At 37.9% G+C, this 12,735-nt stretch overlaps 1 protein-coding gene across 37 annotated transcripts in view; it reads right to left on the bottom strand.

Annotated features, from left to right (window-relative positions):
* The window catches only part of ESRRG (estrogen related receptor gamma), a 372,308-nt gene that overhangs the window by 121,975 nt on the left and 237,598 nt on the right, over positions 1-12,735 (bottom strand). For all 37 annotated transcript variants that reach the window (XM_068185666.1, XM_068185642.1, XM_068185654.1 and 34 more), the window contains one exon: positions 175-590. In XM_068185666.1, coding sequence (XP_068041767.1) covers positions 175-577 — 403 coding nt within the window. In that variant the 5' untranslated portion in view covers positions 578-590. The remainder of the gene's footprint in view (positions 1-174; positions 591-12,735) is intronic.

Here is a 12,735-nt window from a genome sequence, read left to right as displayed (position 1 = left end):
ATTGGGCTAAATGTGACAGACAGAACTCCCAAAGAAGCACAAAGGGGCTTCTTCATGAGCAATATCTGTAGGACCGTGCATGAAAACACACAATCTGAAGTCCTAACAGGCTTCAGCCAAAGACTATACATTTTCATTTTGAGCAAAGGAAAGGAAGCCTCACAAATAACCAACCTTGAATTGTCCTCTTGAAGAAAGCCTTGCAGGCCTCACAGGAGGCCACTCCATAGTGGTACCCTGATGCAATGTCACCGCACACCAAACACAGTCTTTTGGGCATCGAGTTCAGCATATATTCACACTTGGTCTGTGAGTCTTCAGCAATGGTACTGGAGCAGTCATCGTACCGTTTCCTGACCGGCCCGTTGCCCCCGAGCCCTGCGGCCGAGGGGTAGAGGGGAGGCGAGTCCAGCCCGTTCTGATGTCCATTCATGGTGGAACTGTAGCTCCCGCTGGCGTCGGAGGAGCCACCGGGGCTGTGGTGGTTGATGCTGTCCGTCAGAGAGGCGGGGCTCGATGGTTCCGTCTTGATGTACGACGAACAGCTGGAATCAATGTGTCGATCTTTGCTTGACATTCTGCAGAGAAGCCTGCAGTGGGGAGAGAGAGAAAGAAGAATGTGTGTATTAAAGACAGTGCTCTTTAAGGCTGCTCTGGGAGGGTTAGGGACTGCACATCACTCATTCATTAGTCAATACTTCTTGTTCTACATGAAGGTAATCAGCATAAGGGCATGACAGAGCTTTGTCAAAGCTCCAGACAGGCAGTAAACAAAAACTTTAAAGAGACCAAATCCTTCTGTTGTCCCCTCCACCTGCCCTCTAGGCTACATGTCAACTTCACATCAACTCTAAATTCTGAACTTGTCATCAAGCAAGTCAAAAAATTTTATCATTCCTATTACATGGCTTGGCTATTAAATGCCTTCATTTTTCCATCTATATTTCTGTAAATCTCATCATTATCAGAAACAAATATTTTCAAGTTTGATCACATAAATGCTCTGCTCTGTAATTAATATTTGTCAGGACACTTAACTAAAACACATATCCATTATCTATTGATCTGATTCAAGAACTGAAGAGCAAGTTCCTTGCAATCTTTTTTTTCTTCATTAATATTGCTTTATTATAGATACAGCTATTTAGTAATGAAGTAGCACATCAACAGGGTACTCTAACAAATAATTACAGCTGAACTCCATTTTCACAAAATCTAAGTGAAATGATTCATCAGCTGTGGCTGCAATTACTTTCTAGCCATTATCTTCAGACTAACCAGTAATAACTACAGCACTATCCCATATATCTACAGCTCTATAGGATCTGACATTTTATGTGCTCCATTCTTGGATTAAAAATATAATTAGAGTAAATTTTACATATAAGTTTTGTCTTTCAGAAAGTGAGATTTTTGTCTTCTCAGTTCTCACAGTTTCAGAATTAAGCAGCTGAAATAAAACTACACACTATCTAATCCAACAAATTAGTGCTTTCTACAGGGAGGACTGGGGGAGAGATCTTTGTCTATTTCCATCCCCAAGTTTTTTACTATTAACACATTTTGGTGTGAACAAAGGACAAAAATAATAATTAGAAAGCTCTGATTCAGATATTATCTTCATTTTCTCAAACTGTGATTATGAGACCATAGTAGCAAATGGCCTATCCAGCATTTTCCTGACAGTACTCTCAGAAGCTGCCAAACTTCATAGTTTGGCATAACTATCAAGTCATAACTTGATAGTTATGAACATTTCTTTAGAAATATTAACTGCAGAAAAGCAACTATCCCATAAGACCACCTGGAGCTATGGATTTGTGTTTTCAAAGCAAATATCTAAGTCCAGAAAATCTGACTGACATAATTTTATGAAGTAATTTTAGAGATCTTGTCTTCATTTTTCCAGTTCATTTTATTTAAGAATAAAAAATTTTCATCAATTTCTACTTTAATATCTGGAATCAAATTCACCAGTGGAAAAAAGCCATAAATCAAAAGAATTGGCTTCCTTCCCAATGGGGGTAATGGAGATAAGAGCCTGACCCTTCATTAAGGACAAGTGTTTAAGATGAGATTCACTCTAAAATCGGTGCCCATGGATTTTATTTAGACTTCTCAATTGTTTTGATTTTTACTGTAAAATTCTATTGAAAACAACTAACGTGTATATTTGAAAAACAGCCAGATTGTTGTACAGAAATGTTACCATCTAAACTTAAAATCAGGGCTTATTTGGGGAGGTGGAAGGAACAAGCTATCTGGTGTCAGCAAATAAACCAAGGAAATGGGAAGGTTAAAGCCGTGAAAATATCTTATTACAGTGGACCACCTGCTTGTGTTGTCCTTTCCTCAAGAACTGGAGGGGGGGAAATCCCCTTGCCAGCCTGCAGTAGCGTGTGCCTTTTCTTCTGCATCTGCTGCCTTGTAGCCGTCACTGTTAATGAGTGCTGTAATTAATAGATAGCTCTCTCTTGTCTTTCTACTTGCACTCTGGGCTAAGCACTTTTCTCAAGTCAACGTTTGAAAGAAAGCGGGTCGGCACTGACTTACAGCAGCTCTGCGAATTCCTTTTAATTTAGAGCACTTACACCACCACTCCACTTATTACCTTATAATTACTCGACTGCTCTCACATACATTACGATCTTAGACTAGAGTTAGAAGTTATTAGGGTACTAAAACATGGTGTCTCTCTGTCTCTCTCCCCTTGCATTGACACTGAATTTTATGCAGCTGTGATTAAGATTATCAATTAACTTCCCCATTTTACCAACTGATTTTTTGTATTATTTTTCTACACACTAAGATCCTTTTATTGACTAAACATGTACTCGGTTCTTTTTTCACCTCCCTTCTGCCAAGACTCCACATGTAAAGGCTCAAAATACAGCACCAGGAGTCACTGCCTACAGTCTGTCATAACCAGCTTGATGGCACATTCTTTTATGAAACTTCCATTGACGATTTTTTAAATCTAATTTCTGCAATAATGAGCCCGAATGTCACCCTTCCCGTTCCTGAAAAAAAACCATTTGCAATTAATTAGCTGCTCAACTGCATGTTGTTTTGGCTAGTACAGAAGCAGCCATCTCCCACTCCAAGCAGTCCAAACCAAAATACCATCTCAGTTCTAACAAGCACTAAAATCTGATCCCTAGTGCTGCCTGTGCTAAAGCCAGTCTGCTGATGCCTCTGAAGTAGCAGGTTCTGGTACTAACCAAGGCAGAGCGGCTTTTGGCTCCAGCTTCAACAGTACAGAACGGATTGGTGTGCGCTGGCAAAGCGTAAACACAGTTAAAACATTAACGATTCCAGGGAAAAGCAAAAACAACAGCGTCTGACTCTGAGAACAGAAACTTTCTCAATCCCCAGAAGGTGAAACACAGACAAGGCTGGGTACTGGCTGTGGGTGGGCAACAGACACCTACGGCTTTCACTCCTTCCTTACTGCACCACTTCTGAACAAAAGTAATTCAAGAGCCATCTAAAATGGATGGCAGGTGTGACCACCATCAAATTATCATGCTGAACATTTGGAATAATGCCTAAGCTAGATCTCTGTAAAATCCCTCCCTCAGTTCCCTCCTAATTACTACTTAGCTCGTTACACTGAAGAATTCCTAGACACCATTGCATTATAGTGTAAAACTACAGTTGGAGTTTAATTCTCTCTTCCTCTCTGTGTCTGAAATTCTACAGCTCTATTATTCAAGCCTGAAATATTCACAACTATCTATAAATTCAATTGTCAGCCGGTGGGTTTTATTCTAGACCTCACTTCAATCTAAAATTAGAGGCACTAAAATTCACATTAACTCTAAGAGGAATGGAGTGAATAAGACTTTATTTCAAAGGAACACCTTTTTGTCAGAAAGAGCTATTTTCAAGATGATGGCTTTATCTGCATTCAAAGAGAATAAGCCCAATTCCACATTGTGCTGTTAATGCAAAATTTTTAGGTCACATTGGATTAATAAAAATCTAAATTTAGTTAAGGTTTATGAATAGAAATAACATGTGTCATATAAAAATGTACAGTATTTATTTTAAAGCCTTGGTGGGGTTGTTTTTTCTTTACTAGATTTTAAGTCAAATAAATAGCAGTTGCATTTGTGGTGGGCTGTTCTGAAGTAAGTTTTCTAACAAGTGGGAAACCTCACGTAAACTTTCCTTTCCATACCCTCAGGAAAAGCAACAACAGGCTCTAGAAGCACTTCCACGGCCATATACAAGAGAAACTATATAAGCTGCTGCAAGCCATGATTAATATGCAATATACAGCATTAACTCTTCATGTCTACATTAAATTTACTTCAAAACTTCTTCATTTAAGAAAGACCTGAAGCCAGGATCTGCTGGCAGAAAGATACAATGACAGAGCACTGCAAAAGGCAACTTCTTCTTTAAAATGGTCTTAAACAATAGCGAATAAATTGTAATGCTATGTGCTTATGAAAAGCTGAATATATTAAGAATTTATTAATGCAATCACATTCATATTTCCATCTACCTGCCACATTACTAATGATATTGACAGTGCTGACACTGGCTAAATCAGTATCAATATACAAGTGGAATGCAAAAATTAACTGCATCTGATTACAGTATATAGCCTTAAGAAAGCAAGCCTCATTCCAGCTACTGGGAGCTCTTTATATTGCATCTATATATATAAATGGTTCACAAAGTTACTTTTCCCTTATCTCTCTTATTACCAATACCCAAAGGAGGTCAAAACAACGTACCAATACATCATAATCCGTGAACACATTTCCATTTGTTTTTCAAGAAGGAAAAGCTCTTCATACAGCATCATTCGATATTTCAGAGCCACACTGGTGGTATCAGTGGCAGTAACAATTAGGTACAATAATTAAAGTGACCACTTTTACTACAGACCAACGCTGAAGTCCACTTTTACCTGTACACGAAGAATTTTCTCTTCTTGGGGCGAGAATTGCCCTACTTCCATAAATATCAGAATAGGTTGTTAGCAGTTGACATTTGTAATGACAGCTACTAAGTGGGAGCATCAGCAAGGTAGGTGTTATTATGCACACCTAGGTACTTTTCATGCCAACAGTACCATGCGTCTGATTTTCCTCCAATACCTTCGTCTCACATGGATGTCTACCAAAAAGGTCTTGCTTTCCTCAGACTTTAACTGTGAAAGCCAATGCATTAAAGAATCTCTGTCTAAGTGACACAGTAAATCTGCAGAAGTCAGGAATGGAAGCCAGATCCTTGCTTTGACTATAAATACCACAGTTCCTTCTAAATACTGTGCTTGCTTTCATTATCATTTTGCAGGTCTATACTAAAATCAGCAGACAAAAAAAGAGTCAGTGTGTTCGAGTGAATTCCCATAATCAGTTTCCCTGACTGTAACAGAGAAAAAAAACACTTGTGTGCAAAGAAACCAAAACATTGTTTTTCGCACCGACACCCACGACAACACCTCAAGACATTCACCAGGTCCTGTTAAAGAGCTGAGTAACAATTTCAGCTGAGCTGCTTTACACTGAACATTTTTCTTCTGCTTCAGCTAATTGCACTCTAGTAAAGTGGTAAAATGTGAATCACTTAGTAGGAAAATGGGCACCAGCTGCTATTGTCAGAGAATGGAGACGCCAAAGAAAAGGAAAGTGACTGAATGAAGTGTCATGTCAGAAATCAACGGTGCAACGTGTGATTTGAGAAAACATGACTACTTTACAGAGACAGGGTGTCATTATGGCATCACAGTAATACGATGCTTTGACAACTGCTGGGTCTAACATATCATCATTGCATTAAGGTGCACAGGCTTAGTTGGAGGAAGAAAAAGAAAGGATTTCTTCTTTTAATAAGAAATATGTTAAGGCTTGCTTGGTTAACCTAGTGGATGAGATTATTAATCGCAAAATATTGCTAATCTTGTCCTATGCCAGCACTAACAAAACTGTTATTAGGCTCAAGGTCTTTAATAATCAACACACATGTACAACCACATAGTAAGGAGTACCCCATGCAAAAAAGAACAGCTGTGGTGGTTTGGTGGGGTTTTTTTGCAGGATGGGATGGGGAGTTAAGAAATGCTGAATGTTTTGTTGCTTTTTGCAATTTCTTCTTTCTTTTATGTTTTCTTGAAACTTCCCCACTTCACCTTGGTAAGGAAAAACAAAGCAAGTCAGTGACTCCTTCCAGAGCAGCTGTCAAAGCCAGTAGCAGCCGGAAGAGAAGGAGCAATGCTTGAAGCCATCATGTTGATACCAGCAGTGGCCTGAGTTAGCTGATGACTGCTGACAGAGGATCCAGCTTCCCCAACAGTTGCTATTGCTCTGTATGCCATCTACCCAACCTCCGCTAAAGCACTTCTGCACACGAAGCAGTGGAACACTGCACTACTGTGTGCTCATTTTTAGCTCAACAAGCCAAACAAACCATTATCTCACACCCTTCAGATCTGCACCTCATCTGAGAGGCTGCACTTCGTTTTCTGTGCTGCTTTTAAAAAAGCAAAATATTCAAGTGGCTGACTTGCAACTACTAGAGACCCTCCAAAATGAGGAGGAATTATTTATACCTCCTCACCCACCACATATAAATATTCATTATTGCTTCCAGTTCTATTTCAAGTTGATTCCCCATGCTTCCTGGTTGATAAACTTTGTTAACAAGAAGGAAATGATCCTGAGATACCCCAATGTGTTGCAAATTATCACTGTTGACAGCTCCTACGTTTAAGGATTACATCTGATGCAACAATGCATACTAGTGTCATTTATCTTTAGCTCATTTCCTTGGATCTATTTCAACTGAGGGTGAGCATCTCTTGTTTATAGCTCTAAATACAGTAAGTGAGCAACTGGCAAATCAATAAAACTGTTAGATGCATAATAATACTGTGTAATTACTTACATGATGTTTTGCATAATTAACTGTCTGAGGTGTTCCTTGATATAATGGATACTCAAGAGTATGGAATAACCTATAAGTCTATAAAACACACCCTGTTTATACGAACAGAAATTATGCGTAAAACTCTCATTCTAATAGTCCAAATCAGGCTTTGGCACTATATGACAGAAAGCCTTCCTTTCCTGCCAAGTCTAAATCAATTCTTATGGCATTACTTCATAACTAACGTGATATTTCACTGATGATGACTATTACCCTGATTACTTGGAAGTAATGTAGTAATAGCAAAAATACACTTAGATTAAACAAACTACTGCTATTTAATCAATATTATTGAGACAAACTAAGTGTTTTAATAAGTCTGTATAGATGCACTAATGCTGGTTTAATTAAATGTATCCTTAGACATGCACAGGCTCTGCAGCATACAGATCCTATGGTTTGACAGTCTATAACATAACTCTTCTGAATTTAAAAGCTGAAGCACTGAGAGGCATCATAATTTAAATATTTTCAAACTGAAAAATTATTATTCTTTACATCAGGTACTCTTCTAGGAACAAAAATGAGGAATAATACTCAAAGACCTCACACCTTTGAGCCAAAACACCAGACCTCTGAAAAGGTGCCAGCCCTCAGTGGCACAGTTGTCCACTGTACCTAATACATGTCACTGTAACACATTGACACAAACAAACAAAACCTGTAACTGAAAGGCAAAAAATAAAAGCATATATAAAAACTGCACTAGTGACCTTAATATTTTCATGTGTTATATGCAGAAAATATCCTATTAGCTGTTATGTACGACTAGTAGGCAGGCCATCACCAAAAAAAGTTTCCTGCAGAAAAGACTTGCCTATGTATATGGATGTCATGTCTTTTTTAAGTAGGAAAAGATACTTTTTTCAATATGCCTCGTTAATGTAGTTTTCAAATACTTTAAAACAAAAAGAGGCAGAATTCAAGAGAAAGCAACACAGAGAGGTGAATAAACACTTCAAAACAAAATCATTCTACAATGCCTCAAAGTTAAACACAGAAGAAATTTATTAGATTTTGTGTATATATTATGGTCCTGATACAACTTAAACCTTGGGGAATACTTCAAATGCCTACTTAGTTTTCAGTCTAATATTCTTCTGCTGCATCTTTAACATTTTTACAGCTAGAACATGGCTGCTGTTTGAAGCTACTTTTTTTTTTTTTTTTTTTTTTTTTTTTGGTTACAGTAACATCCCTGAAAAGAGCCTCCTCTACAGCAAGAGGAGAGTTGAGATCTACACCAACTCACACCAGGAGAATTCCCATGCCCAGAAAGTTCCAGTCAAAAAGGCTGTCATGCGATAATCAGAATGATGGCCAAGCCTCATCATATCTAAATCAGTAAACTGATCAGGAAGAGTAAGATTTTATTAGTCCAAATGTAGACTAACAATTCATGTCACATGCTGTAAGAGAGCAAAAACTCTAGTTAAGAAGTATTTTTCTGTTATGGAGCATCATTCTACTTGTGGTTGTATTTCAGTGGTATCAGATGGAATCCACCTGATGTCTCCAGGCCCCAGAGGACATGGTAAAGTGTGAAGGAGTCAGCTATTAATTTTGAGGATTCTTTTTATTAAGGGAAATCAGCTGAAAAAGAAAATGAAATGCTACATTCAGCTACTTCAAGAGGTAAAAATAAAAAACTACAAAAATAAGTAAAGATTCATTCAAGAACATAACAGGCTTTCTAAAGAGGGATTATTTTGAAATGATTACAGCATCAAAAGCAGTTATGCACACCAGTCAGAAAGCCAGTACTGCAGATCAGACAGACATAGCTGTCATTCATCACTTTCCAAAAGGAAAAAGAAGACCAAAAAATGCCTTCAGTCTCAAGAGAGAGTCAAAGTTTGCACCATGAGATTTTTTACAATTTCTGGCAGCAATTTCGTTGATGGCTGAAAGGCAGTGTAGGTGTGCGCACACGGTGTACCTGTCTCCCCACCCAGCTCCCTCACCGATTTTCTGCAGATTTATAGCAGAAGAATTATAATTTGCACGCCAGGCTCTGTTAAATTGGAGAACCGATTAGAGAGAACACACCAGAAATAGTATCAGAGAGTGAGCGTCTTAGAAGACTCAGGACTAAAACTTATAAAGCAAGTGATCCTTCTCCCACCCCCTCACTCAGCTGGCTCCCAGGGTGCGCTGCCCTCCCAGACACATGCCACTGGATTTAAACACCCCCTACACATACATGTGTGCTTGCACACACAACCAAAAAGCTGCTTGGAGAGTGGGGAAATGACGTTTTCCTGCAATCAGTGTTTAAGTGAATGTTTGTCCCAATGTGTTACACCATGCTGTCAGCAAGCAGCAGGGAGTCGTTGAGTTGTTACTACATTTGATTTGACTGCCAGTAGGAAGCTTTATTTCTACCAACTGTTAGTTGCCAGCTCTACGATCTTATCCTAGTTTGAGAGGGTTTTATTTTTATTTTTTTCTTTTAGATACAGTCAGGTTTTTTTTCTTTCACTTTGAGGATTTTAGTGTATGGCAGAAGCATCTCCACATCTCCACGCATCACAGCAGTCCCTTCACTTACACTTGCTGCCTTATACACAAAAAAGTAATTGTATTAAGGCAACCATAAGTCAATCCTGACACACATCAAGAAAGTGATTTTTGTATCTGGAACCTGAATGAGAGAAGCAAAGATGAAAATTTACATAAGCAAACTGAAACAGGGAAATTTTATTCTGATCTTTTCTGAAAAAATAAGGGATTAGACTCTGAGGAATAGATATGGAGAGATAACCTGGGTACGTTTTCCTTCCAAGGAGAGGGTTTGCTCTCCAGATCTTTGTATGTCTCCCAGAGTTTTCAGCAGGGTTTTTGTATGCTTATTATTCACATATATCCTGAAAGGTTTCTGCTCTGTCAAACAAGATCCTATAACTTTAACAGTTGTTTACAATGCTTCCTCTTCCTACACAATAATGATGATTTTGATAATTAGGATCTAATTATAATGGATCTGACAACAACTTCCAACAACGAAAAGCATCTTTAGAAAAATGAAAGCATATGCGTGAATATTGCAAGGAGGTAGGGTGGGGGAGAGAAATACATCCCTAAGAGACAGCCCGAGAATTCAGGCTGAATGGAAAAGTAATTAACACTAAAGAGCTAAAACTGTAATTAAAGAAAATTTCATTAAAGAGAGGCAGGTGATTCCACTTTCCTAAATATGACAAGGCGCTGTATAAAAATAAAATAGCAGCCAGTTTCAGTGAGTGGAGCAGGAAAGCCATGTCTTTAACCAGATCAAATTCTCGAAATTGGCTGTCAAGACGGGATTGTTGTGATTTATACCCGTCTATCAAGCGCATGAAAGAGAGAGACAGGAGAGGAAAAGAGGCAAGCTGCTGTCGCTTCCATTCGCAAAGCACCTTTAATTTCCACGGCACCATCTGTTACCAAATCTAATTCACATTCCCTCCTAATCTGGTTTAGTTCTGTAATACTAATTCTTCCACTACTCTTATGAACATCGCTCTCAAGAAAAAGCTTTGGTCCCGGGTTGGTAAAAAATTGAATATTATACAGTTTAGGTTCTGGTGACTTAAGTGAAGCACGCTGCCCATTAAAATGCACTCCTGGTAAAAGGATTTGTTTTCAGTCAGTGCAGAGATACAGAATTGTTCACATTTCAAAAAAGTCATGGGAGGAGGAGGGGAGAGAAAAAAAAGGGGGAAAACATCATGGCTGATGATGGGAAACTAGGCTGTGGACATGAAAGCAGTGGTTGTCATAAAATACAATTGTTGTCAAGTATAGTCTCTTTCAGTACTGGCTATAAAATCACTTTGTCACGGTCTCATATTGAAAGCCTGAAACTGTATTTTTGATAAAGAAACTAAAAGGAGTGAGATGTAAGATTCTACAAGGGAGAAAACATTCCTTTCAAATTATGAGATGCAAATATCTGCAGGAAACCTAAAAGGTAGGGACAAAAATTGAAAATGGTTTAAAACAGTCTCTAGAGTGCCACAGTCTTACTTTTAGCTATGTTAGGATGATGAAAATCCCAATTACTTTTGCAGGACTTGAAAACTAAATAGGGGACCAGGACTTTTCTGTGACTAACTGTTCTCAGAGAGCGATTCTCTCAGCTACTGGGTCTCAGCTTTTCTGGTTCCCACACAGAGCTCTCTGACCAGATCACTTGAAATCAATATACAAGCAAGGAAAAGGACCTAGGCAAATATTTCTAATCATAATAGCACCATGTTATGGTAGTATTTATTAATAATGATCTTTAACTTACTGATTTTTAACACATTTCCAGAGAGTACCCCTATCTCAGTTGTGCACAAAAACCACAAAAAAGGTGAACAGTTGTCTAACACTGCTCAACACAGCAACATCAGGGCATAGTAACCTTGTCATGGTTTGGGAGAATTCCAATCCAGTACATTTTGTTTATTTACTATGGCTTTGATTAAAACAGGCTTTGAAAGTTTGAGTATTTATGTCTGAGAAGGGAACTTGCCTTCCACCTCCAAAATGGGACCTTCGTTGTTTTGAAATATATGAGGAGTTTTTTTTTCTAAATGGAAAACTTAATTAAATTTCCTCTTACTCTTAATTTAAAATGCTTATTTTTCTGTTAAATTAATCCAAAAATCTTTGTGTGAAGCCTTTCCAGACATAAAGCCTATGGCAAAAACAGAATTAGCCAGCACATAGGGTAATGCATGAGCAATGTGTAGTTGTGAATAGCCCAAGGTTTTATGATTGGGGTGGGGATTTTTTTTAAGGATTTGAAATTAAAGAAGCAGACAATACTAGGAAAATAAATACTTTCATAAAGTATTTATCAAATACTTTACAAATACAGTTTATCAGAATATCTTGTTTTCTACAAAATGCAAAAAGGATTGCTAGTTTTTTATTATATGAAATAGGAATGCATAAAAAAATTCTACTATTCTTTGCTTAAATAAATTTTTAACTGCTGTGAAATAGCTGTGAACAGACATGTCAGTTCTAAAGGTGAATATGAATTCTAAAAAAGACTCCTCCTCCTCCAATATCACTGCTCGATTCTCAAAGTGCTTAAATTGTCTGGGTAATTTTATAAACGGTGTTGGGTTTGTTATTTTAATGGAAATAGTAGCTAGAAAAACAAAATCAAATTTGTTCCAAATATAGCACATCTGCCATTCATTGTGGGTCAACACCTTGGGTACAGGGGAACAGACTCAGCAATTCTGAAGCTCTGCAAATTTATACCAGCTAATGGTGTTATTCCCTAACCCAGCCTGTGATTTCAAAGGGTCTAAGGTCCTGATACTCTTGATACACAAGATGCAAGTGGATTACCATAACCTACTGCACTCAAAAGAAAGCCACACTGACATGCAAGGACGTGGAGAAAACAGCAGTCTATTTATTTACTTGAACTAAAGCACTGGAGTGATATGAACCCTGTCTGTTAGCACAGAACATTTCTATTCCTGCACCATGAAGCCTTGTAACAGTTTAAAGTGAAAACTGTAAGAAGACAAAAAAAAAAACCTCTTCCATTGAACTCTACTTTTTCTTTGTTGAACTATCTTGACTCTGGAAGGACAGGAAACAGAAACAGACTAAACAAATAGTTTACTATGTTACTTGGGTGTGGTACTGATGACCAAATTCATCATATATTGAGGTAAATCAGGGAATCCATAGAAGCAAAACCTATACAGCTTAAGTCTTTTCTAGTCTATCTTGGATTTTAATGTGTGATTACAGATTTTTACAAAAAAATAAATAAACCTTTGGCTTTTCACAGTT

The sequence above is a fragment of the Anomalospiza imberbis genome, chromosome 3, assembly GCF_031753505.1.
Source record: "Anomalospiza imberbis isolate Cuckoo-Finch-1a 21T00152 chromosome 3, ASM3175350v1, whole genome shotgun sequence".
Taxonomy (NCBI): domain Eukaryota; kingdom Metazoa; phylum Chordata; class Aves; order Passeriformes; family Viduidae; genus Anomalospiza; species Anomalospiza imberbis.
This window is presented reverse-complemented; position numbering and strand designations above follow the sequence as displayed.